Here is a 25931-nt window from a genome sequence, read left to right on the forward strand (position 1 = left end):
GAATGAGAATGAGCATACAAGGGTCTGTTGCCATGGCTAATGAATTCCAGATGCATGTACCACTTTGTGTGTCTGCTATATGTGGGTAGTGGAGAACAGAAACCGGGCTTTGGCTTTACAAGCAAGTGCTTTTAATCACCAAACAGTATCTCCAGCTCTAGAAGAACTGTAATCCTTATAATCTTCTTTTACTATTGATCCAAAATCTACCTCCGATTTTCTAAAGGAGTTAATATTTCTGTGTTTTATTTCCTTTTGATTATTGACTTTAGGGCACACACTATTTAAATATCTATGGAAACTAGGTTATCAAATTTTAGCTCAGTTGAACCCCATCTACTATCTTTTTGATTGTTCTTTCAGACATTGTAAATAATGGAAGGTTTTGGCTCTAACTCTATTGTGCTGCAGTAACACACTTTGCTTGATAAGTGGAGAACATATTACTCAGAAGCTTCCTATTATATACCCATACATAATGCAAAGAATGGCTCATTGCAACATGATCCAATTAGATACAAACGTTTAAACCACATATTTATCACCAGATTGTAAAAGATGATGCTAATAAAAGTCGTGCAGAGTATACTTCAGGGAAATGTAAAAATCTAAAAACTGGGCATAATGCTTTCAATGATGAAAGATTTAAGGTTATCTTAAAGTACAGTAGCATTTTGCAATTATGTTTGGACACCAAACTGAATATAGATGTTTGTTTTGACAGTGTGTAACTATAATGCTAATATTTTGCTCCAGAAAATCTACATTCTTGTTTATAAAATACTTTCTTAAAATATATGATTTTCATAACTTTCTAGATGTGATATTTGCTCTTTACTGTTTAAGTGGTTTCTTTGCAATTATATTAGTTACTTAATATTATTAGTTCTATTAGTTGCTTTCTTGTTGCTTTAAGTAAATACCTAATGATAACCAGCATAAAGAAGAGAAAAGGCTTATAATGCAGAGGTACAGTCAGTCTTGACAGGCATGACACTGGGAACAGGAGGTCCCTTGTCATATTACAGCCACAGTCAGAAAGCAGAGAGCAATAAGTGCTTGCTCTGACATAACCGCCTCCTCTTCATCCAGTCCAGAACAGCAGCCCACCCATGGAAAGGTGTTGCCCACAGTTAAGGTAGTCTTTACAGCTCAGTTTATTTGGTCAAGAAAATATTCCTGTGTGGGCTGGAGAAATGGCTTAGCTGTTAAGGCGTTTGCCTGCAAAGCCAAAGGATCCCAGTGGTTCAACTCCCCAGGACCCACATAAGCCAGATGCATAAGGGAGGTGCATGCATCTGAGTTCATTGGCAGTGGCAGGTGGCCCTTGTGTGCCCATTCTCTCCCCCCTCCCTCCCTCTACCTCTCTCTCTCTCTCTCTCTCTCTCTGCCTTTTTCTCTCAAATAAATAAATAAATAATATATTTAAAAAATATTTCTGTGGATCAGCCTCAAAAGGTCCCCAGCTGAAACTAGGTGTATTTGGTGAAATGAGAAAGAGTGCTGCTTTCTTGGTAAACCTGGTACCAGCACAAGGGTGAAGGAGATAGACTCAGAGAACACTCAACTCCTACCAAACCAGATATCCAGAGACACAGAGGCTCCCAAGACCTCATCACTGAAACAGACCTAAAATGAACCCAAAATGGCTCAGGGAAATTTGTGGAAGAGGGGGTGGAAAGAATGCTAGAGCCACATGTTGGGTCATGATACATAGAGATATTGCCTCTTCCCCATAACTGATGGCTACCCCCACAATGCATGACCCATATTCCCCAAGGAGGAGGATCCCTGTGGAGGGGGGAAGAGGCTAACAATGGTACCAACATGACTGTATACACTGTGTATATAACTAGTAAAAAGAGGTAGAAAAATTACCCACTTCTCACACGCTCCCATGACTTTGTTTCCTAGGGGATTTTTTGACCTACCAAGTTGATGTTTATAATAAAAGATCATAGCAATTACTGTAAATAATGTTAAAGAATGTTACAAGACATATATACTCACCATTTAAGTATATGCAATTCTACAGTTGAGGTACTTTATGTAGCTTTAGTTATTTTCTGGTATACATGTGGATTTAAATGTTTATTGTGTATACTAAAGTCAGTAATCAAACATTTTTAAAAGTACTTAGGTTTGTTTAAAGCTTACTGTGCAGAATTTATAATTTGGTTTCCTGCCATGTACTTTGGAGTATAGATACTCTTTAGAATAGACTACGTAGGGACTAGTGATGGCTGGTGCTGCTGCTGCTTAAGGCTGAGTGTGGGAATTGTGCTTTGATCAATTCATGCTTAAGCAGCCCCATATAAGGGGACCAGAAACTATTTCTGTGCAAATATGAGCTAGGTTGTAGATTCTGACCACGCTGCCAAAGAGCCTGCAGTCACTGATTATTCTGCTGACCTCTTCCCTGCTTCTCTACCTTTATTATGCATAATTAGCAAACCAAAATTATACATACTTCAGGTCTTCAACTTGATTTAATAGATGTATATACACTGACAATATGAAATAATTATAATTGTCAAGCTGATTAGCATGTACATGATTGCCTTTATATGACATGTTTTATTTGTATGTACTGACAAACTGTTAGATCTACTTGCAGTGAATTTTAAATAACTACAGTATTATTAATTATAGTTCCAATGATTCCTGTCACAAATAGTAGAATCTTCCTTTGTTTTGGCAGGAACATATTGCATTGTTTGATGTGTGTGTGTGTGTGTGTGTGTGTGTGTGTGTGTGTGTACCAAGTTTTTCTTATATATTTACAACAGACAAGTTGATTTCACATCTTGGTCATTGAGGATAATGCTCCACTGAGCATCTCTTCAAGATGTTTCTTTCATTTCTTTCATATACGTGCTGAGAAGTGTCATTGCTGGGTCATATGATAGCCCTGACTTTTATGCCTGTAATCCTTCTGTCTTGTTTTCTACACCAATTTACTTTTCCATCAGTAGTTTGCAAGAGTGCCCTTTACTCCATATTCCAATCAGTACTTCTCCCTTGTCTTTTGAGAACAGCTTTCCTAATAGATGTGTGATGACATTCCCATTTATTTGCAGCTACCAGAAAATCAGTGCTTTGGATTGATTTTTCTTATACTCATTGACCATTGGCCATAGTGTGGATCTGTAGTGTCCCTCAAAGTATGTGTTACTAGGCTTTGTTGTCAGCCTCTAGTTCTGTCAGGAGGGGATTGAACCTTTAGGAAAGGAATACTGGTAGAAGTAAGGTAGGTCATTAAGGGCACGATTTAGGGGATTTTAGGACCTTGTGATGGTTAATCTTTGGGTGTCAACTTGATGGGATATAGAATCACAGTGGAAATACATCTCTTTGGCATGTCTGTCAGAGCTTTATAAGTTAATAGAGGTTAGAATAACCACCCTAGCAGTGAGCAACATCATTCCATGGGCTGAGGGTCCTGGCATATAAAGGAGAGAGGTAGCTGAATATCAGCACTCATCACTCTGCCTCATCACTGTGAAATAATGTGACCACCTGCTTCCTGTTCTGCCCCATTCTTCCCTGCTGTGATGGATTTGTCTCATCAAACTGTAAACTGAAATAAACCCCTTTATCCATAAGATGCTTCTATTTTTCCTTTTTACTGCAACAGAAAAGGAATTAATACAGACCCCACCCCTTTATTCTTTTAATTCCTGGCCCCTTGAAATGAGCTGCTTTACTGTGCCATAGCCACCATGATGTTCTGTCTCACCACAGGCTCAACAATGGAGACAGCTGGCCTTGGTCTGAAACTTAGAAACTTCTCTGTAAGGATGATTTTCTAATATACTTTGTCACAGTGATAGAAATCTTATTAGGACAGTTACTGTGCCTTCCTTAGGGAAAAAAAATGTGTATTCTGTTCCTATTCTTACTTTTAAATATGTAATTGTTCTTGCTTACTATTGAGTTGTGGCAGATACTTTTTGTCCTGCTCCTTAGGGTTTCTCTTCACACACTTGATCCTTTGCTTTGTTTTACAGAAACTCCCTCTTATCTTATTTAATTGTGTATGTTTCTCAACTTTTATTAGTAGTGATAGTATTTTTAGATTTTTGAGACAAGTTCTCAAATAGCTCAGCCTGGCTTTGAACTTAATTTGTAGCCACAAATGGCCTTTAAATCCTCCTAATCCACCTGAATCCAGTTCTTTACTTCTGGTAGTATTAGCACATCTTCTGAAGTGTTCCTTGAGTCTTGTAGGAAGTAGGGTTGAGAATGTCTCATTTAGTGCTGAGTGCTCAACAGTCATTTATTCTCAGCAGTATGAAAAATTTCAGTCTCCACAGTAGTCATGGCATCTGCAAAAACAAGCTTCCCAGACCAAAGATGAGACCAGTTACACATTTTTAATGCAAGTCCCATGGCTCTATAGAATAATTTCAGATCAAGTACTTTGATGCCTTCATTATTGCCCTTTCTTCTTAGGACTGATTGGTTTGTTCATGGTCTTTTATGTTTGTATGTGAGATTTCAGATTAGTTTTGTTTTTGTTTTTTTTTTTCTAGTTCTATGGAGAACATCATTGAAATGTTTATGGACATTTTAGGAACTTTTAAGTATAAGGCCATGCTATCTGCAAATATAGATGATTTGAATTCTTTGTATTTTGTATCTCTTTTGTTTTTTTCTCATCTTAATATTCTATCTAAAACATAGAGCAGTATTTAATAATAGTGAAAATGGGTATCTTTGGTTTTAGCAGTCAATTTGGAGGCTAAGAGCAAACCTAAACCTACATCTGTGGGGACCTGTGTGGATCCCTTGTCTATGGAGGCTTTCCTGGTTCTTGGAGCTATAGAATCTTTTCCTTTCTTCATAAACCTGCCTCTTGACTTGCTATACTGAGGACTGGCATGAGACTGAAGATGCAACACTGGTGTGAAAGCAGGCCCAAGTGTGTGTTTGGAGTCTAGGGCCCCCTGAGATGGCTGAATTCTAAACAACTGGGTGTTGGCCTTGTTTCCAGGGCCATAGGAACCAATTTAACCTGGACTATTCCTACATCCTGGGACCATAGGGATTGTCCTGGTGTTTAGAATTTTTAGGACTCAGGTGTATACCTGTACTCCCTGTGGCTCTCCTACCAGTGGGGACAACACTTGAAGTAGTTATTCACATCATTCTCCTTCTTCACTCCAATGGCCATTGTTTCTTGTGCTGAGCCAGCCCGGGGGGGGGGGAGGGGTGACACATGAAATTGTCCCTTACACCTTCTTCACTGTTGCTTTTCTTATTTCTGCTCTCCTGTTAGATGCTTTCATTATCTCATGTGTTTTCCTTCATTCTTTCAAACTTTGTTTCCATGCCTTGGTAGAGGATTTTTGTGGGCAACTCCTATAACACACATCTTGCTCATATGATTTCTTTTGGACACTTATTTTTTAATGAGTAAAGTGTATTTGTTGTTTTAACTAGTTGTTAACATTTTTGAAATAAGATTCTATCTAGTAATCAGTGTGTACATTGAGTTGTGCAAGTTTTAAAACAATTTTAATTTCTTTTTAAATTTATTTTTATTTTGTTTTTGAAAGAGAAAGAGGGAGGAGGGTGGAAGGGAGAGAGAAAGAGAATATGAGAGTGTCAGGGCTTCCAGGTGCTGTGATACATGTGGCACCTTGTGCATCCAGCTTACCTGGGTCCTGAGGAATCAAAGCTGGGTCATTTGGCTTTGCAGGCAAGTGCCTTAACAGCAAGGCCTTCCCTTCAGCCTAATTAATTTATTTTTGAGGCAGGATTTCACTCTAGCTCAGGCTGACCTCTATAATTGACTCTGTACCTGAGGATAGCCTCAAATTCACAGTGACATGTCTATCCCAGTTGCCTAGCTAATATATTTTTTAATTTTATTCTAATGATGGGTATGAAGTTAATGGCATCTTCATAAAGAGGAAATTGAGGACTACTGCCTTAATATGTACACAATACATCAAAAATGATCTAAAGAATGCTAGCATAGTAGCACTTCTATAAGTTAAAATTTTCTTTAAAAATTAATTGAGATTACTTTAAAACTATAGTAATAGATTTCTGGCTGCATACTAAGTAATTCTAACCTAAGTAAGTATAATATCCTTGGCCAAGTCTGCTATTCCAAACTCTTTTCTGACTGCTCTCATATTTTGCAATAGATTGAATTACTTTTTCTTGTAGTCCAATTATATTAAAGGTACACTAGCAAATTCAATCATTACCTTAAGTAAAACCTAGATAGGGGATTGATTTTTGGTGCAGTGTTTATTGATATCTAAATTGCTTACTCACTGTCTGTTTCTGTATGTGCATGTGCATTGACATTCTCATGTGCATAGTTATGCAGGTACAACTTGAAAGGTAAGTGGTACTTGAATTTCCTGGTAATATCACCCTGACTTTGTTGATTGAACCTGATTTTCCATGTAAGAAAGGATACAGAACAGATCCTCTCCAACCCTGCTTTGTGTTGGATCACAACTTTTACAAGGTCCTGAGTCATGTAATTCATTTGGCAGAGGTGAGGGCATATTTACGCAAGCACATACAGAGGATGAAATAAGAACTCTGTTTGGCTAAATTACGAACATCTACATGAATCTGGTAGAAATGGTGAGGAGCAGGATGGTAGGCATTTTGTTGTTGTTGTTCATGAAAATTGAAATGCATTCATCTGGAAAATGTTTCAAAGAAATTTTGCAAAGCATGTGTATAACCATTGGTGGGAAAAAGATTCTCTCCTCAGTTTTGCTAAAAGACCACCTACCACAAAGATACACATGCTCAGAGAGAGGAAGGAAGAAAGATTTCCCTTCTAAGATCATGAAGTCGTATACTTTATAAAAGATACATTGCCACAAACAACTACATTGAAATTCACATTCAGACATAGACATATGGTATACACGTATGTGGATGTAGAAATGAAATAGGGCAACATTGAGGCAAAGCTCTCCTATATCTCCTATTGTTTGGCTTGTCTACTATGACCCTAGAGGTGGCCACCTATCTTAATATAACTGTGTCATTCAGCCACTCATCAAACATGCATTGAGAAGTTTCATATGCCCAGAACTCTGTTACTAAGAAATCAAACATGAAATATATGTCACTATTCTCATTAAGTTGATGATTAAGTAGAACAAAAATTCTTTCTGCTGGGTGCTATATCCATTTTCACATATTGCTATTCTCATTAAGCCTTTTATGAGCTGGTTGTTTTGGACTAGAGTAGGTAATAATACCCTTATTTACATATGAGGAAAATAGAGCAAGAAGATTTACATCCTGTGCAAGGTCATGTAGTTAATACAGTTACAGAGCTGTGACTAGAATGTTCTGGATCCGGTATCTAGCCATCACACTGATATAGTTACTTGCATTCTTGCAAATTAGTTGCAATAAAAATTGGCAATATGTAAATAGTTGGGTATTGTGTTGAAAGAGATCACTAAGGTGTTTTAATGAGCAGTTTCATTTTCATGTCTCTTTTAATTCACTCAACTCAACAATTTCTGACCTATAGTTAGAATTTCTGATTTCTCCTGGGGCTCTCTTGATTTTTAATCTGTGATGCTTCCAAAGGTCCGAGAAGGGCATAGCCAAAAGCAATTCATCATGTTGTCCAGCAGAGATCTATATTCCCCTAGCAAAGCAGTGAGCCTTTATGTTTCCAACAGCTTGGGATATGGAATCCAAATATTCACATTTCAGGAATAAATAGTAAAAGGAAGTCCTGACCTGTGAAAAACGCATTTATGGCCTTAATCCTATGGCATACTTCCTCACTGAGAGAAAATGATACTGTAACATATACATATTATAACATATTCTCACGTGTCCTGAGACCAACTGAACACAGTAGGAATGATTGACCAAGTGAAGCAATACAGTCCAGGAGAGGAAGGAAGACAAGATGACATGTTTAGTGAAGGCCACATCTAATGTGTGTCTGGGAAGCAGTGCCAGCTCTTTAATGGATGCCTTGGCTGCATGAGAACAGCAGGAAACCAGACTGCACTCAAGGTGCTGTCATTAGGCTGCCCAGCTACTGGTTTTGCTGACAAGCAGATGGTGCCAGGATAACGGGCTATTTTTCAAGGAATTCTGGCCTCTGCTGGCATTGCATACTATCTAAAGCTTTTTCTAGCTACTTAAAATGCTCTTATTGAAGAGAGCTGAGGCCTTGCTAAGGAGGGCATTTAGCTTGCTAGATAAAAAGCTCATCTACCTTCCAAGTTTTCTTGTGTTTGATTTGCAAAACTTAGAAGATTGAGCAGTTAAGGCATACAGTGGTTTTTATGGGCCAAGAGCAGAAAGCAAGTCCAAGGGAGGCTAAGTTGGAAGGCATGTTTTTTACTATTTTTTGTTTTCATGTAAACTCACTAATGAAGCTTTCAGTGCCCTTGTGGGCATTTAAAAACATAGAGGACCTTTTAAGTATTTTTGTTTCATGAATTCTAATATCCTCAAAGTCACCTTCTTGTTCACTAATTCTCTCTTTAACTGTAATCAATTGTCTATGAAACCTGTTTGTTGAAATTTTATTATATTATATTTATTATAGTATTTTAAATTGTTACTTCCCAGTCTTCTTAATTATTCTTGTAAGTTTCTCTCCAAAGTAAGTGCCAGCCATGCATTTCTCTAGGCTTCTGTTTTATACCTCCTAATTTATAACATTGGAAAGGAGGGATATCTAAAATAAATTATCTTTATTGCTATAGACAGATTTTCAGTGAGTTCTGGTTAAATACATAATACTACAGCTTTTATAGTACAATGTTATAAGAAGCTTTTATATATTAAGATTAGATAATAAGATAATAAAGTTTTGTTCACTAATAAAAAATCCAAATTCCCTCCGAGTCTCTCAAGTTTTTTTATTACTGGCTCCTACTGGACTTTCCTAAGACATGGAATAACTCCTCTCCATTTCATGATACTGGCTTAACACCAGCTGATGTTTAGTTTCTCGTGAGGGTCTTCACATATTGTGCCTTCCACCCAGAACTTCTAAAACTGTATGGCAGTTGTACATATAGCCCTTCCTAAAATGTGAATTTCTAGTTATCTACTGATGTTAGCAATCCTTTCTTCTGTAAACTAAAGTTATTTTATTCACTGGTGTGTCACACTGTTTAGACTGAAATATGTCAACTACAGCACAAGCAGAATAACTAGTAGAAGATTACTTCACAGTAGTTGGGGATAATAGTAGGGTGGAAAACGTAAGAGATGATGTGGGAAGATTGAGAAAAACATATGAAGAGAATGCGAACCGTCATAGACACAGATAGAATTTAGCAAATGTGAGTTTTATAAAGATGTGACATCAAAGAGTTCAGTAACCTTCCACACTGTGAGGGAGATGAAGGTATCAAGAGGGATTTCTGAATTCACTTCCTTAGCTACACTGATAGAAGTGACATTTACTGAGGTGATAGAACCTTGATATGCATCAAGATTGAGGGGACACTAACACTATAGATTTGGATTTATGTCTGTTGATTTCAAGATGCTGTTGAGCTTAAGTAAGTGAAATTTCAAAATGCACTTTAATGTGTTTCTCCGAAGCTGAGATTTGTATGTGGAGATACCATTTGAGAAACACCTATCACACATGATAATTGATTTTATTGGTATTATTGTACAAATATATTGTGAAGGGGAATCATAACCAGTAGAAAGCTCTATTTACTTATTTTAAAATTGTTGTATGGTCTTCTTACTCTGCAGCTCAGGCTGACTTGTAAAACACTGTATAGCCTAGGCTGGACCCAAACTCAAGTCAGTCCTCCTGAGTCCTAGAATTGTAGGCATGCAGCCCCTATACCAAACTATAAGAAAACTTTTCATTGAGCCACAAAGAACACTTAAATTTATAGAGCTAATGGAAGAATGTGAATCTTTAAAACTTGGAAAAAGCAGAGACTCTGATCAAAAGGGTTTTCAAGGGAGAGAGGCCTCATTACTGTTACTTCAGTGTAAAACCAAGATGGTGATCTAAAATGTTGATTTTGGAAGTCAGAGAGATGGTGGACCTTTTCACTAGAGATGGTATTGAATGATTGAGTGGGAAGTGGATGGAGATCAGAAAGTGAACAGTCCTTTATTAGTTGTCTGGACCTGAATTACCTTTGCCATATGGCAGAGTTCTTCCATCTTACCCTTCATCATAAAATATTCTCACAGTGTGTATGTTTCTACAGTATCAAATACTGTCTAGACTTAAAATATTTTGATTTGTTCTGAGACTGTTTCTGGAAGCCAAATAAATGACTGCTTTATGTAGAGATAGTTGGTGGTTATATGTGCTAACAGGATTTTGTGACTCTGTCACTATGTTGGCAATTACTGTTTGTGCACTTTTGAGATAAACATGTGACAGTGTGGTTGTTAGGAATATTTGAGGAAAGTTTCATTATACGGTTTAGTTCTCCTTGTGGGTGAAAGTAGTATAGATCATGGCTATTACTGAGTTTACCAGCATAAATTCCATGTTTTTAAAAATATTCTTATTAATTCTCAGTTAGCATAAAAATACTGGATTTAATTATAAAAATTATCTTTCTTTATTTTTCTGGCTATTTAATGTGATGTGTGAAATTGAGGTGATGCTGCAGCATCATGAACTCATGCAAATGGGTCCATTGTGATGATTGATAATTCTAAACAAAATTAGATTTTAAAAAGTTTATCTCTGATATTTTGTTTTTATTTAGTTTTATAAATTATATCCTCCAAGAAGTCTCTGAGGCTTTTCACATATTATTTTATAGCATTAAAACAAAGTTTTGTGGTGATTACACTATGATGCTCAGTCAAGAATGCAGTGTATTATAACACTGGCAAAAAGCCAAAAAGAATGTTGAGTATGATGCCTATCATTACATATTCTGCTTTTATGAGTATGAAATAAAGGGAAATAATTCTGATTTGTATATGATAGACGTGAAGGTCACTTTTAAGGGGTGAATGTTTGAAAACCCAGATTTTTTCTTTGATACATAGAGAGAAAAGCCTTGAATAAGCAAACTTTTCCAGCTCTATTTTTCACTCTTAATCTATTTTAGGATTTAAATTAAGCATTGGTTAGTTACTTCATGGAGTTGATACTGGAATCTTTTGGTAGGATAGAGGATCTCTTAATTTTTGGTGACATTATATCCGGACCACATCTAGATATCATATGATTACTTTTCCATCTGTTCTTCTAATAGAGCATCCTTAGAAAGAACAAACAACTCTTACTTAGTATTTGTAATCCCGGTGTTTATTTAGCAGACTCCCATCACTTAATAGGAGTTCAGCTGTATCACATTTAAGTAACTAAGTAATCACTGTTTAGAGTTTTCTGTAGATTTTCTCATGGAGTAAATTCTTAAAATGTTACCTTTCAGTTCTGGAAACAAGTTGTAGAAGAAAAGGTGTGCATGTGTCCATTCTTTCACAGCTCTAATTGCCCTTAGTATTGACTTCTTCTCTGAGGTGATAAAACTATTTATTTTAAATTGTAGACATATAGCAAAATGTTAGATGTGGAAGCTAAACTACATTTAATCTAGTCTCCTGGCTGCTATCACTTAATGAATAAACTTCTCTGCTTTTATTCCTACCTTCTAAGAACTTGTAGCTCTGTTGTGCATATCATCATTTATTTGGGAGATGTGACTCAGTATCTATTTGACCTACTTCTTCTATTAACATTCTGTTACTCCTATGACACCTCTCTCAATGTTGTGAGTTTTAGAGCTGGACAAAGGGTTCAGGTCCCAAATTGATTATACACTCAAATCTTTAAACCTCCTTTATAAGTCATCTACTTCAGAAGAATACATATTCGAGTTTGGATTTCCATTTCTCTGTCAATTAAAATGAGGAGTAGTAGAGTAGTAGAGCCAGGTGTGATGGCGCAGACCAGATGGCGTATGTTCAGAGCTAGACTAGGCCACACGGTGATAGCCTCTCTAAAATATCAAACAAGTAACGACAGCAAGGTGAGTCTTGGAAAGAAAGAGAAGGGTCTGTCTCCTATCCAGCCTCCTTTCTGCCTTCTCAATTAACATTCATCTCATCACTACATGGCAAGTCAGTGACCAAAGAATGCTACAGACACCAAAGGGCAATTTGGAGTGATGTCTCGTCATTCAGTCAGACAATTTGTATGCCAAGTATGTACTATAAGACATCAGTATATGTCTAATGAATAATTCTTTTAAGCTGTATTTACTGTATATGCTTTTGTAAAAGTTATGGCTTATTTCCATAGAAATCTTAGTTTTCTAGTTAACATGTTTAAATGGTTATACACTGCAAAATTAGTTTTAAAATGCTCTTTTAGATTAGGAAATATAAATTCTCTGGACTAGCAAAAGAGAAACTAAACTCAGATAATTTCTCTCAAGCTAGAAATTTTATTATTTCAAAGTAAGAGTCTGTGATCTGAATTGCATGTTGAGATAGCTACCTCTCTGTTAGGTTTGCTCTCTTCTTTAGTGCCTTTCCTTCAGGAATGAACTGAAATGAAACATCTCTTCACTAAACAGCACGCCCACGAGAAGGTTTTGCAAAGTGCATCCTATGTCGCTGTTTCTTCTGTAGCATCTATAGGGGGAAAACATAGTTTGCCAAAGTTAGCCCCTCTGGCTAATCTTTCTCAATTCCAAATAATGAGTCCAGGGTGGAAAATACAAAAAGTCAAATGTCAACATCTCATTTCAGAAAGCATCCAAAATTTTATGGAAGTGAAAAAAAGAAAAGAACTGCAGTGAAAGACAGCACTGCCCTGTTACACACCTTGGAAAGTGACTGCATGTCTCTACTACCTCAGGGTTGTGCAGTGCTCATCTCATTAAGTGAGGTTCCTCTGCAGGTGCTCCTAAGTTGTCTGTGTCATGGCCATTACAAAGAATCACTCGGGAAGGCTGACTGCACAGCTGCATTATGAACAGAGTTTAGATCAGAGAGAATGGAAGCTCAAACTAAAAAATACAGTATTTCAGAACCAATGATGAGATGGTTATCTTGTAGTGGTAAATATTGTAATCTGAATTTGGCATTTCATTGAGATTAATTTTAGATTGTATCCTTACTGCCCTAAGTTCTACTTGGTACTCAAAAAATGCATCCAAATATCAGGCTGTAGAGATAGCTTAGCTGTTATGGCTGGCACTTGCCTACAAAGTCTAAGGACTCATGTTCAACTCTTTAGATCCCACATAAGCCAGATGCACAAGGTGACACAAAAATATGGTCACACATGTACACAATGTGGCATATGCATTTTGGAGTTCAATTACAGTGACTAGAGGTCCTGGCAGTCCTCTCTCTCTCTCTCTCTCTCTCTTTCTCTGTGTGTGTGTGTGTGTGTCTCACATTCACCCTTGTTCTCTTGCATAAAAAAAGGCCAATCTGTTGTGCTTGCCTCAAAAAGCGTGTAAAGTGTATTCAACTATAAACAGCTGGCATTTTTTAAAACTAAATTATCTTTGTTATCTGAAAGTTGGATACCTTAATGTTTACTTTTACTTTAGTTTATTGCTGACAATACTGAAAGACACAAGTGACATTATTCATTTTCATTCCGAGTTTTAAATGCAAATTGCAAATGGTTCAGTGAGCGGCCATTGATGCAACTCTAATGTTCTCTGCAAAATAATACTTTTTCCTATTCATCAAGGATTCAATGGATAAAAGAGAATGGAGGCAAGATAAGTTCTATACAGATATTAAAACTATAGAAATTACAGACACATACTCGAGAAATCTTCATAACTTCCATGCATGTAATTAAGACACCCTCCACCCACCATACCCTGTACTCCTTGAGTTATATGTTAAAAGTTCCCACAAAGAAATTATGTCGCTTGTGAAATCTTCTGGATCCATTAAGCCATCATAAAGGTTACAATGATGTAATAAAATTAGGATCACAGAGTCATTCTTTGGTGTTCCCCTAAGCTATTCTGAAACCCTTTAATATACCATGGTGCTATGCATGGCATGACATCCTCAGCTAAGTTTATAGAAAGTGCCCTGTGACCAGCTATAGATGGGAGTCTATCTGCTGGCGCTGGCCCAATGGAGATTTGGAAAATACATTAAAAGGATTTTACTTTGTTCCCTACATATTTTCACAAACTTATATGCTACTGGAGCCAGTTTCATAAGTGGTGGTCACTCCCATCAAATAGAACTAGTGAGATATGCCCATGATGTGGGAAAATACTGATAAGATCATTTTATAATTGGACTCAGTATCAAGCTAGTAAACCTTAGAGATCATGTATTCAAGTGAGTGGAATGTTATGTCCTTTTAAAGCTAGTGAGATCAATTCCTGTATTCTAGTTCATGATCCAAGTACTGAAAATTCTTTGAGCTTCAGGTGGGTCCTCATGGGTTGTCACTGATGAACCAAAGTCTGGCCATACAGAGCTAAGAATGGGATGTAGAGACATAGTGGCTCCCTAGTAGGATCTGGACTGGGAAAGTGCACATATTTATGCTTTTGCCATTTCTCACTGAACTTCTGTACAGTAGCATCAAAAACAATTATTACTTACAAGAAGATCACCCATTTCTGATGTTTCAAGTGTATTGTAATATAAACATAACAACATTCCTTTGGAGATGTGGACTGGGCTTGTTTAACAATACCAACACATTAGAATTATTTCAGTCATGCAACTGACTTGTTACTGCTTTGTTTCTTACTCTTAGTTATCAAGGAAGAATGAATGACGTTGAAAAATCTTTGAGATTAAAGCATATGAGTACTTAGTGAATGAACCAATGAGGTAGATCAAGGCAGTAAGATGAACTGCCTCATTAAGTGCTGTGAGCATCCCAGGGTGCACCTGATCGAATCATTCAGCTCTCGGCATGGGGTAGACATGGTCTGTTCACTTAGATGTTGACTCTGAGTGGAGGGTGAGGGAGCATGCATATCTTAGACCGCCCACTCTCAGGTAACATTTAACCTTGGAGAACATCAGCTCAGAAGTTCTGTGTTCACTCTGGTGACTCTTCCTCCTGGCACATCAGTTCAGTGCTGTGACTTGCCTTTCTGTTTTTGTTTTTGTTTTTTTTTTTTTTTTTCAGGTGGAATTGATCTATATAAAATTATTAATAATGTAACAAAAAATAAAGCCTTAAGCAAGTAGCTGCACTGGGTATCAATTCAGTGGCTTGGGGGATGGTACCGCCACACAGAAAATGGAGCCATGGTTAAGCATTTCCAGCAGCACTGCTGTTTCCTGAAAGGGTTCCGTGGTTCCTGTTAGGAAAAGCCTGAAGGCTTAACTAGTCGTGATGAGCCACTTCTCACTGTGTACACTAAGTCCCACCGCAACCATCTGAGTCCTCTGGCAAACACATCCATGAACTGAAGGCACTGCGGGTTATATGCCTTTTGTTTACCTTGCATTGATATTCTGAAGCTGTAAAAAGACATAGGCATAAAAGGGGTGCAAATGAAGGTGCTACAGTTGAGTAATGTTGTCCAGGAGCCTTTACTTTGAAAATACATCATTCATTATGTAGCAGCACACTAGCGTCACTGGTGCTTTTAATGGTTCTAAATGCTACCAAATGCAACTGTTGATTAACTTATTCCCAGGGGGCTTGTAACTCTCTAGGGTCTCGGGCACTGCTTTCTATGTTACTGCTTTCCATAGCAGAGATTGAAGTTACTGCTGTGCTCGTTCAGTGTCCTAGAAGAGTAAATGGTTCCTAAGGTTATAGATCATCAGATCCAGTGGTCCATAAACACATTTGATGGTATGGCTCTTGTGAGAACTAATGTCAGACATGTATGTTCTCTGGCTGCCCCCAGGAATTCTCCTACATTACACATAGAGTCCAAAAATCTGTGTCAGTATAACAAAGTTTCAGACGACTCTTGGATCTGGCAGGTTTGGGGAAATCCACATAAATTTTACATGTTTATTTTATTTGTATTTTATAGAAAAGGTAAATATCCATGTAGACTTAACAAACTTGTCTAAGTTGCACTGCATGACGTTTTACATATAAGGATAAGTTCAGGAAAAGAAGTGGTGATGGGCAACCTTTCCACATCCCATGATGGGGAATGGCCAAACATATTTTCTTAGGTTTGAAATTACCTTCCATACAGAATCAAATTTCATTATTCATTATGGCAGTAATGCACAATCAGGTTGTTGGGACACTTAGCTCAGTGGTAGAACCTTTGTTTAACATGCACAAGGTCCTAGCTTTATTCACCATTATCACAGAAATGAATAAAAAACAAGTGAAGTAGACATATTTTGTTGTACAAAGTTGAAAACACTGCAGTGTCTGTAGGGAGATATTTATGACATCAACACTGGAATATGATATGCTGTAACATAATGCAAGTGGCATTTAGTGAGGTAAGGGTGGTGATGCCTCTCCCAAGTCTTAAAATCCACTTCCTCCACTTCAGACAAATAATTACTTGAAGCAAAGTGACAGTTGATTCCAAACCAAGACTCCCTGAAATCACTTAATTCCTTTGAATATATCATCTCCGATACATTTGAGAGTAATATCTGCCACAGTGTGGAAGTAAGATATCATTTCTATTTTCTTCTTGAAATTAAACAGCAAGCTTTATAACTAAGCTAAGATGATTGTTTGTTGACTTGTATTGAGCTGTCCTTAGACTAGGCAATGCTGGCTTCCCCCTCTTAGGCTCATGCAGTAAATCCTTCCAGGATCCTGCTTCTCCTTCTGATCATATATCTAACCCTACTTATTCTTAGAGCACCTCAATAGTATGTGCTTTGATTTTTCTGTATTCTGATTCCCTAAGGTCAGCTTAAAGCTACATCATCAATATCTACTCATTTTGAACAGAAATTGAGACAGTGGTTTTAGCTAGAACGTTAACCCAGAGACTAAGTGATTATAGATCTCAAATAAGAGAATTTCAGTTTGTAAGTCTATCTGCTCTTAATTTTCCTCTTGTTTATATTTGGTTTTCAATATTCAGAGTTGAAATATACCTAAAGAAGACATAGTATTGTAGAAAATTCCATTTGATTGAAAATCAAAGGACTTGTGTTTGCATCCTGTCCTGTCATCTGTGCTTATAATATAAAATGGAAATAGTTCCCTTTCTACACTATATCTGCATATGTACAAAATACTGGCATGGCATCTGGACATATAATTTATATATTCAAGAAATGTTAGTGTTTTTCTACATTATTTCTTATTTTATGGATTATATCATTTTGAAATTACTACCATTACCAGTGAATTTCAAATCTTATGTATTTTCTTGGGGCTAATTTCTTGGGGTCAGTAGTTTCTTTCTTATGAACTGGGCTTCTACATTACTATATAAAATACATGACACAATCTTCCTTTTCATTTTCACAGAACACTTCACTTCCTTTAATTCTGTTTACTCAGAGCAAATTTATTTTATCGGCACTGGCATGAGGGAACCTTTTCTGTGTTCTTATTACCTAGAGAAGTCTGTCTTCCATTTTTCTGTATTCTGTTTACATCACACACCTACCTTGAGAAGCATTCTTTATGCTTTCATAGAGATACCAGATCTTGTAGCTTTAGTTCTTTGGACAATAGGCAGGGACAGCCCATCTAAATTAAGCAGTATGGAAACTTCCTCTAATCAGCCAGGGCACTTCATAAGCAAAGAGAAGCATCAAGGTAGATTTGAAGGCAAGGGATACAGAAGTCACTAATGCCAGCAGGGGACAGTAATAGAAAGACTGTATTTGCATTTTTCATTTTTCTCATTGCTGTGACAGAACCCCTAACAGAAACAAATTCAGGAAAGAAGTTCAGGGGACAGTTCATCATGATGGGAAGGCTTGGGGCCAGAGTGGCTTCTGAATATGATGGTGGTGGGTCCGGAAGAAGGTCTTTGCTATTACCCTCAAGGTCTGCTTCCTAGAAATCCACTTCCTCCAGCTACGCTTCACTCACTAAAGCTTCAAATTTTGCTGACTTGTCCCTTTGTAAGGTACCAAGTATTCAAACATATGAGAGTTGGGAGAGGGCATGTTGTACATCCAAACCTAATAGCTATTTTAATTATAGCATGAATGCTAAGAGAATATGACAGGAAAATTCTCAAGAATAGTACATTAAGTCAGGGTTCTTTAGAGGAACAGAACTGGTAGAAAATATATATATATATATATATATATATATATATATATATATATATATATATATATATATGCATGCATATATATATAATTTAATATATAACTTTACTTATTATATGATATATATGTATATATATGACACCATATATATGGTATTTATTATATATATCCCATATATATGGTATTTGTTAGATTGATTTACATGGCACTGAATGAATAGTATAATAATGACTGACCATGTGCTAGAGAAGCTAAGCAGCTTCTCAGTCCAAGATGGGCCCCATGATAACTACTGGTCTTCTGTCCACATTGAAAAGCCAAAGAAGCTGGGCTCCAGCGTCAGCAGAAGTGGTGGCAGCAACAGGGTGGGTGCAGGTGCACCCATCAGGAGAAGCAGCACTGGGCAGGCAAATGCCATACTGCTTTTTCCTCAGACCACTTTATATCTGGGCCACTGCTGGAATGTGTTGCTGTCACCACCCCTGGGGAAGGTCTCCTGCCATCAGCTAATCTTCCCAGGAAATGCATGCATAGACCTTCCCAGAACCCTGGGTCTTGGTTCCTGATCCAATCAAATTGACCCATGGAAACAAACTAAATTATAAGAAAACTCAGAGCAAATGGAAGAGCTTCACAGATAGGAGGATAATCAAAGTTTGAATGCAGTTATTATGGGGAACAATCAGAATCAGTTGAAGCAAAGTATGTGAGTAGCAGTGTCTCATTGTGAGGGCATGAGTAATGAAGTTAGACTAATGTATAGCAGCATGTACAAGCCACAGAACCACTAGAGACCAGTTATCACAAGTTATCTTCTGATGATCTTTCTTCCTTAAGACTGAAAGCCATGTGCAACATAGATGTTTTTTTTTTTCATTGGATAAAGTCTGTACCTGCCCGACTTGGACTTACAGCTTACTGTGAATTCAATGCAAATTACAACTCTAGTGCCTTGAGATGGGTTTATGGCTAATAAGAGACAACTTCAAATATTAGAACTTCAGAAAAAATCTTAATGCAACTGTGTTTGCCTTCTTTGTCACATTCTTGAAAAGTATCATTTTACCATATGGTAGGAAATAATGGAGAACCTTAAGGTCTTGTTTTCTAAATTGGAAATACAGTCTTTTGAACTGGCCAGTCTCAACCGTTATATTTTACAAGTACTGACCTCAGGCCTTTTTCGTGTCCATGCTGACTGCATTTGGGCCTCAGCTCACACACGTCATTGCTGAAGGCTGGACACTGCTTGACAGCTTACACAAAGGAAGGAAAAGCAATAGAATTCTGCAGGCTATCTTGGCTTCTAGATTTCTTGAGTTCTTTTAAATAACTGTTGAAAAGCTATAATGAAGTATACATCAGCTTTTTTGACTTGTTCTTATTAGTTATTATAGCTTCTTATGGGGATATTACTGTTTTATATTTTAGATCTGTTCAAAATGTTCTTTGCTATGGTTGATTGGAAATTTTCGATACTTGACTTTTGGCAAACTTACAGTCTAAAGAGTCTAGAGTGGCTAGGCAAGCTATAGGCTAAGATTGATATATTACAAAAGACATCTGATAGAAGACTGTGATTCAAATGTTGTGAAGAACCCACAAAACTCAATAAAAATGAAATCGCTGCTTGATTATAAATGGACAAAAATTTGAAACAGGCAACGTGTATATGCAGATGTGAGATAAGCACATAAGATGCTCAGCACCATCTAGTTCTAGGTAGGGAGTTGCAAATTAAGTAGTGTTTATGAATGGTTAAGAGAAACACTGACAGGCTGTGTGATGGTGAGTGTGGGAACAATGGCCATTCATCACTGGTGGGAGGACAGAGTGGTGCAGCTATGAAACTAACATGTTCCCATCTAGTCTGCCAATACTAGGATATTTGTGAGGTAGGTGAACTCTTAGTCATGCATGAAACCTGCATAGATGTTTATTGCACTCTTACTCGTAATGCCAAAACTTAAAAACAAGTATATTCTTCAGTAAGAAAGTGTTAATAATGCTTACCTTAACTGCTACACTAAAAAGGAAACACACACACACTCTTAAGCCCTGAAACAAATCCAGAAAACTCAAATGCATATTGCTAAATTAAATAACTCCATCTGAAAAGCCTCTAGAACGTTATAATTATAAATGTATGGCATTCTGCAGAGTGTAAAACTATGGAGTCGGTTTAGCAAAAATGGCCAGGCGTGGTGTCACACACCTTTAATCCCAGCACTTGGGAGGCAGGGAGGTAGGAGGATCACTGTAAATTCAAGGCCGGCCTGAGTCTGTATAGTGAAATCCAGGTCAGCCTAGGTTAGAGCAAGACCCTACCTTGGGAGGGGGAGGATATGATTGCTTCTCTAGTAGACAGCAAAATTGATAAAGAGCCAGGATGTTCTGTCACACAATTCTGTGTAATTCTGTGATCATCGTGTTACACGTTTTCCAGAAACCATAGTGTATATAACACTAAGTATACTCTAATGCAGGTGTATGTCTGACAGACATTGAGAGTAGGGATGCTGTTGTCATACGGGGTCAGCAGAGCGGATTTGAGAACTTGGTCCTTTCTCTGCTTCAAATATTAAATTATACACAGAGAAGATAATCTGTCATGTGTGTTGCAATCATTCTAAAGGGTGGTACCCAGGAGTGATGAGGTGTGTTCGGCATAGGAAGGCTTGGAAAAGACTTCACAGAAGCCATGAATGGACAGGTTCTTGGACTAGTGGGATGGTTGGGCAGTCCTTCGCAGACCACCTATGGAGCAAGCCACTGCTTGTTTTTGCTGAGTAGAAAAGATGACTGTGCAGAGTGTACTTCGCTGTTCATCTGTTTTGGATTATCACATGTAATCTCCACTGTATACTTTCAGTTTAACATTGAGGAAAATGAAATAAAAAGCATTTCAATAATTTCCCAAGACTATGTTACTTCCAGTGGCAGAACTGAAATTTCAGCCCAGACATCATGATATCAAAGCTCACGCTCCTCTGCTACCACGCTGAGGGAGGAGCTGTGCCAGCACTCCAAGAGGGAGGGGCTGAATGCACATCAAATGACAAGGCCCATTGTGTGCTTGTTTTTCTAGATCTCTGCGACAAAAGACCAGTTGCTGCCACTGTGTGCAGGTCTATCATACCTGGAGGATGATTTCTTTGGCCAGATCCGCCCTCAGCAGCCTCCAGACTCGAAGTGTTCAGCAGATGATGGTGAGATGGAGCCACACAAAGCAGAACCAGGATTTTCATGACAAATATGGCAATGCTGTGCTCACTAGTGGCTTCTTTTTCTGTGTGGTCACCTTCGGGTTTTACATAACACAGATGGGAGTGAAATGGAACCTGTCTCCTGTTGGCAGAGTTACCCCCAAAAGGTGGAATTATGACTAATTCTTACAATTCATGTAATAAAGAATTGTCACAAAACCCACTTGCCATGTGAGCATTAAGCCCCTTATGAAAATATAGCATAAGAAAGAAATAAAGTTCATTTGAAACCACCAATGAATCCTTTCAGTTCCTGCCTGTGATGCACTAGCAGTGGGTGTAGATTATAAGGGGTTGAGAAGAACATATTCTCCAGTGTGCGTTCGCACACACACACATGCACACACACACACACTTGACAAGTCAACTTAGTTGAACCCTGTTGAATATTCTTTGCATGATTTTCAGAAGCTGACCACTTTCCTTCTTGTTTTTTTCCCCACTGTGTTCTGCACCGGCACACTCTCACTGAAATTATAATCAAAGCTTTCAACTAGTTTCCTCACTTCTGTGCCTGCTCTTGCCCTGAGCAGTGAAGCAGAGGGAGGATACTTTTTTTTTTAAGGCAGGGTCTCATGTTGCACAGACTGGCCCTGAACTCACTGTATGTGAGTGAAGATGATCTTTTCAGCCTCTCATGTTCCTGTCTGCACTTGCTAAGTGCTTTCATTACAAGTGTGCATCGTCACACGCAGAGCTGGAGATCTCACCCAGGGGGTCAGTGGTGCTAACTAAGCAAGGCCTCTGTTAGCTAAGCCCCCTTCCCACAGCCCCGGCCCTTGGAGAGAGCGCTTCAAAGCATAGTTTGTGATGTCACTTCTGTCTTCAAAAGCCAGTAGCTCTTTGTTTGTTTCTAGAGCAAACACTCGAGTCCTTAGACAGGCACAAGGGCCCTGCATCTCCATGTTTCCAGAGCCTCTTGTGCATAGAGCACACTTCAGATCCTATGTGCGTTGCTTTCTCACTCTTGCTTGGATTTTGTTCACATCATCTTTACCTTGCTTTTGCCCTCATGTTACCTCTCCTGCTCTTTTCTTTATCTCTCTAGCTCTCATTAACATCTGACAGTCAAGATAGAGTTTACTTAACTTGTCTGCGGGTTTGAGAAACTATCTAAAAGATCATAAGCTTGGAGCACTTTTCATTACTATTCCTAGAAGAAGGCCTGGTAGATGAGGCTTTCAGTTAATAATTATGACTTTAGGTAATTCATATTACTCACTTAAAAATAGGAATTTGGGGGCTGAAGGGATGGCTGAGCCATTAAAGCACCTGCCTGCAAAGCCTAATAACCAGGGTTTGATTCCCCAATACCCATGTAAAGCAGGAGGCATAAAGTGGTGCATGTGTCTAGTTTGTGTGCAGTGGCTGGCGGGCCCATTCACATGTGCGCACTCTCCTCTCCCTCTCTCTCTCTGTCTCTCTCTCTCTCTTTTTCTCTTTCTCGCTGCTTCCAAATGTATAAATAAAAATAGTTTAAGGACTAGATAAATGGCTTAGCAGTTAAGGCACTTGCCTACAAAGCCTAAGGACACAAGATCAATTCCCCAGTACCTATGTAAGCCAGATGGACAGGGTGGCACATGCATTTGGAATTTGTTTGCAGTGGCTGGAGGTCCTGGTGCATCCATTCTCTCTATCTGCCTCTTTCTCTCTCTGTCTCTCCAAATGAATAAAAATAGTTTTTAAAAATAGAAATATCTGGCTTGGGAGATAGCTTAGTAGTTAAGACACTTGCCTGCAAAGCCAAAGGACCCAGGTTTGATTATCCAGGAACCACATAAACCAGATGCACAAAGTGACATATGTGTCTGGAGTTTCTTTGCAGCAGCTGGAGGTCCTGGAACACCCACTGTCTGCCCCATCTCTCTCTCTTTCAAATAAACAAAAAGTGAAATAATAAAAAATAGGTATTTGATTTCCTCTGAGGTATGTAATTGAATTAGTGGTGATCTTAAGTTTTATAAACTTTGTTCTAAAGCACTTGGTACTCCACATTTTCTGATAGTCTGGAATCTGAGCATAATTTAGCTGGGGGCCTCTGGTCCAGGAACTAGTATTTCTGTAGTGTCCAACAGCTACAATCATGTATAGCAATACCTCAGGGAGGATCTAGTCCAGACTTCCATGCTTGTTGACTAGCTTCAGTTGTCAGGTACTATTGAACATATCAGATCTTTGTCGTGTCAGACTTTACATAGGGAAGCTCATGGTCCCTGACTGACATCCTTCCATGTCAAAGTAGATGCCCTAAATAGAAGTCATATTATTAAAAATATATTTTATCTATTTACAAGAGAGAGGGAGAAAGAGAGAGAATGGACACACCAGGTCCTCTAGGTACTTCAAATTAACTCTAGGTTGTGCACCATTCTATGCATTTGGCTTACATTGGGTACTGGGGGATAGAACCTGGCTCCTTAGTCTTTGCAAGTGACTTAATTGCTAAGCCATCTCTCCAGCACAGAAATTACATTCTTTTTGTACCTAATCTTACAAGTAACAATCTTACCACCTTTATAATAATCTGTTCCCTGGGAGAAAGTAATTAAATCAAATTCTTACCTTAGAGGAGAATCCCATACAGGGCGTGATTACCTGACAGAGATCCTTAGGGACTGTCTTAGCTCTGTGGTTCCTTCTAGAAACAGAAGTGGAAACACTATGCCAGTATTTCTAATTATTCTCCACAGTGGTTAGATGTGTCAGAAATTTTAATATTTGCTTCTTTAATGAGTTTAAATAATAGAACACTTTAATTTATATTTTTGTTTACTAATGAAGTTGCCCTATTGCCTTTGCTTTTTTTTCCCCTATTGTGTGAGTTTTCTCTTCCTTGTGTCACATTTCTGTGGATGTTACCTTATTATATTCTGCATAACAATTAGATCAGACAGGTCTAGTCTGAGAGGCAGAAACAGTATGAGTAGGAAAGAACATAGGGTTAATTATGGGAATCGTAATGCATGCAGATGTGGGAGTTGGAAGTGTTTGGCTCTGTGTGATAGGAAGCAGACAACCAGTAAAGCAGGAAGGTGGAGTGTGAAGGAGGGGAGACCGGACCCACAGAAGTTGGGAGGGATGCATTTGAACCCTCAGTACAAAGTGGAGTTCACTCCTGTTTGACTTTGAGATCACTTGGAAGATGGACAGGATAAGGTGGTGCCCTTCTCAAGGGACTGAACTCATCTGGCCCAGAGACACTGAAGGAGAAAAGAAGTCATTGGAATCCAGGTCCAGTGGAATACAGTGAAGCAGGCAAGATGATCCAGAGCAGAGCATGCAAGCTGCCAACATACTCTGTGTTTGACACAAACCTCGTTTCCTATCTCATCCATTTTCCTTTGGTTACTAACCTTCACTTGAGACCATACAGGGGAAAAGGAATATAAATGCTGTGGTTTAACTGTTGAATTTAACTCACCAGGGCCCATATGTTGCAGGCTTTGTACATTGGGTCGGGGCATTTGGAATGAGAGGTCTGGTGGGAGGTCCTTGGGTTCTTGGGAGAGATTCTGGATGCCAGTCTGTTGTGCTTCCTCTTTGGTGATGTAGCTCTTGTGCTCGCTCTCTTGCTGTGATGCACTACAGTATACTCTGCCTCAGAACACAATCATGGGGCAGCATGTTTATGCATGGACTTTGAACTTGCTGATGATGAGCTACATAATACTTTCTTTGATAACTGGCTTCTGCGGACATTGTGCTGTAGCAATGAAAAGCAGATGAAAGAAACTCAGTGTGGTAGAAGTTTAAGTTAACAGTTAGGCACTAAAATACCTGTGACATCCTGATATCAGTTCAGTCATCATAACCACACATTTCAGGAAGACAGCAGGAAAGCTTACTTTTGCCTTAAGTGATTGTGCCTGTAGCTCGAACTTACACTTGCTGACTTCCAACGAAAGAACACAGTGTCCTCATATGGCATAGCATTGATATCCAGCTTAAGAATGCCATTTCTGTGACCCCTGGTAAAAAGCCTCAGACTTGTTGATCAGTCAAGTTTAACATCTTGGGAATAGAAATTAAACATTTCATTAGTGGATCACATGAGGTAGTGGTACAAGGAACCACTTGTGTTCACTTACTAGTTTACAGACCTGTAAGTCCTGGTTCCAGGAACTTTGGACTATACATTTCCTTATTTAGAGTATATCCAACTCCCAAGATTGCATTAGTTAAACCTTTGACATGTGTCATCTAACCTTTGCAAGAACTAACTCATCAAGAGGCAGTTGTACTGCTCTACCAGTAAAAGGAAAAATAACGGAGATAAGTGACTCATAGCATGTGACATATGTTGTATTTGGCTGTAAATTGGATTTCTTTTTTTAACTTATATTTTAATATTTATTTACTTATTTATGAGTGAGAGGCAGATAGAGATTTGGCATACCAGGGCCTCTAACCACTGCAAATGAACTCCAAACACATGTGCCACCTTGTGCATCTGGCTAACGTGGGTACTAGGGTATTGAACTAGTGTCCTTGGGCTTTGCTAAATTAATTGTA

At 38.3% G+C, this 25931-nt stretch overlaps 1 protein-coding gene across 1 annotated transcript in view; it reads left to right on the top strand.

Moving 5' to 3' along the window:
* The window catches only part of LOC101600236 (cytochrome c oxidase subunit 7B, mitochondrial), a 67105-nt gene extending 45468 nt beyond the window's left edge, over window positions 1-21637 (top strand). Inside the window, exon 2 of the mRNA XM_004658842.2 lies at window positions 21239-21637. Coding sequence (XP_004658899.1) covers window positions 21297-21539 — 243 coding nt within the window. The 5' untranslated portion in view covers window positions 21239-21296 and the 3' untranslated portion in view covers window positions 21540-21637. The remainder of the gene's footprint in view (window positions 1-21238) is intronic.
* Window positions 21638-25931: the final 4294 nt, after the last annotated feature.

The sequence above is a fragment of the Jaculus jaculus genome, chromosome 11 (genome assembly GCF_020740685.1).
Source record: "Jaculus jaculus isolate mJacJac1 chromosome 11, mJacJac1.mat.Y.cur, whole genome shotgun sequence".
NCBI lineage: Eukaryota > Metazoa > Chordata > Mammalia > Rodentia > Dipodidae > Jaculus > Jaculus jaculus.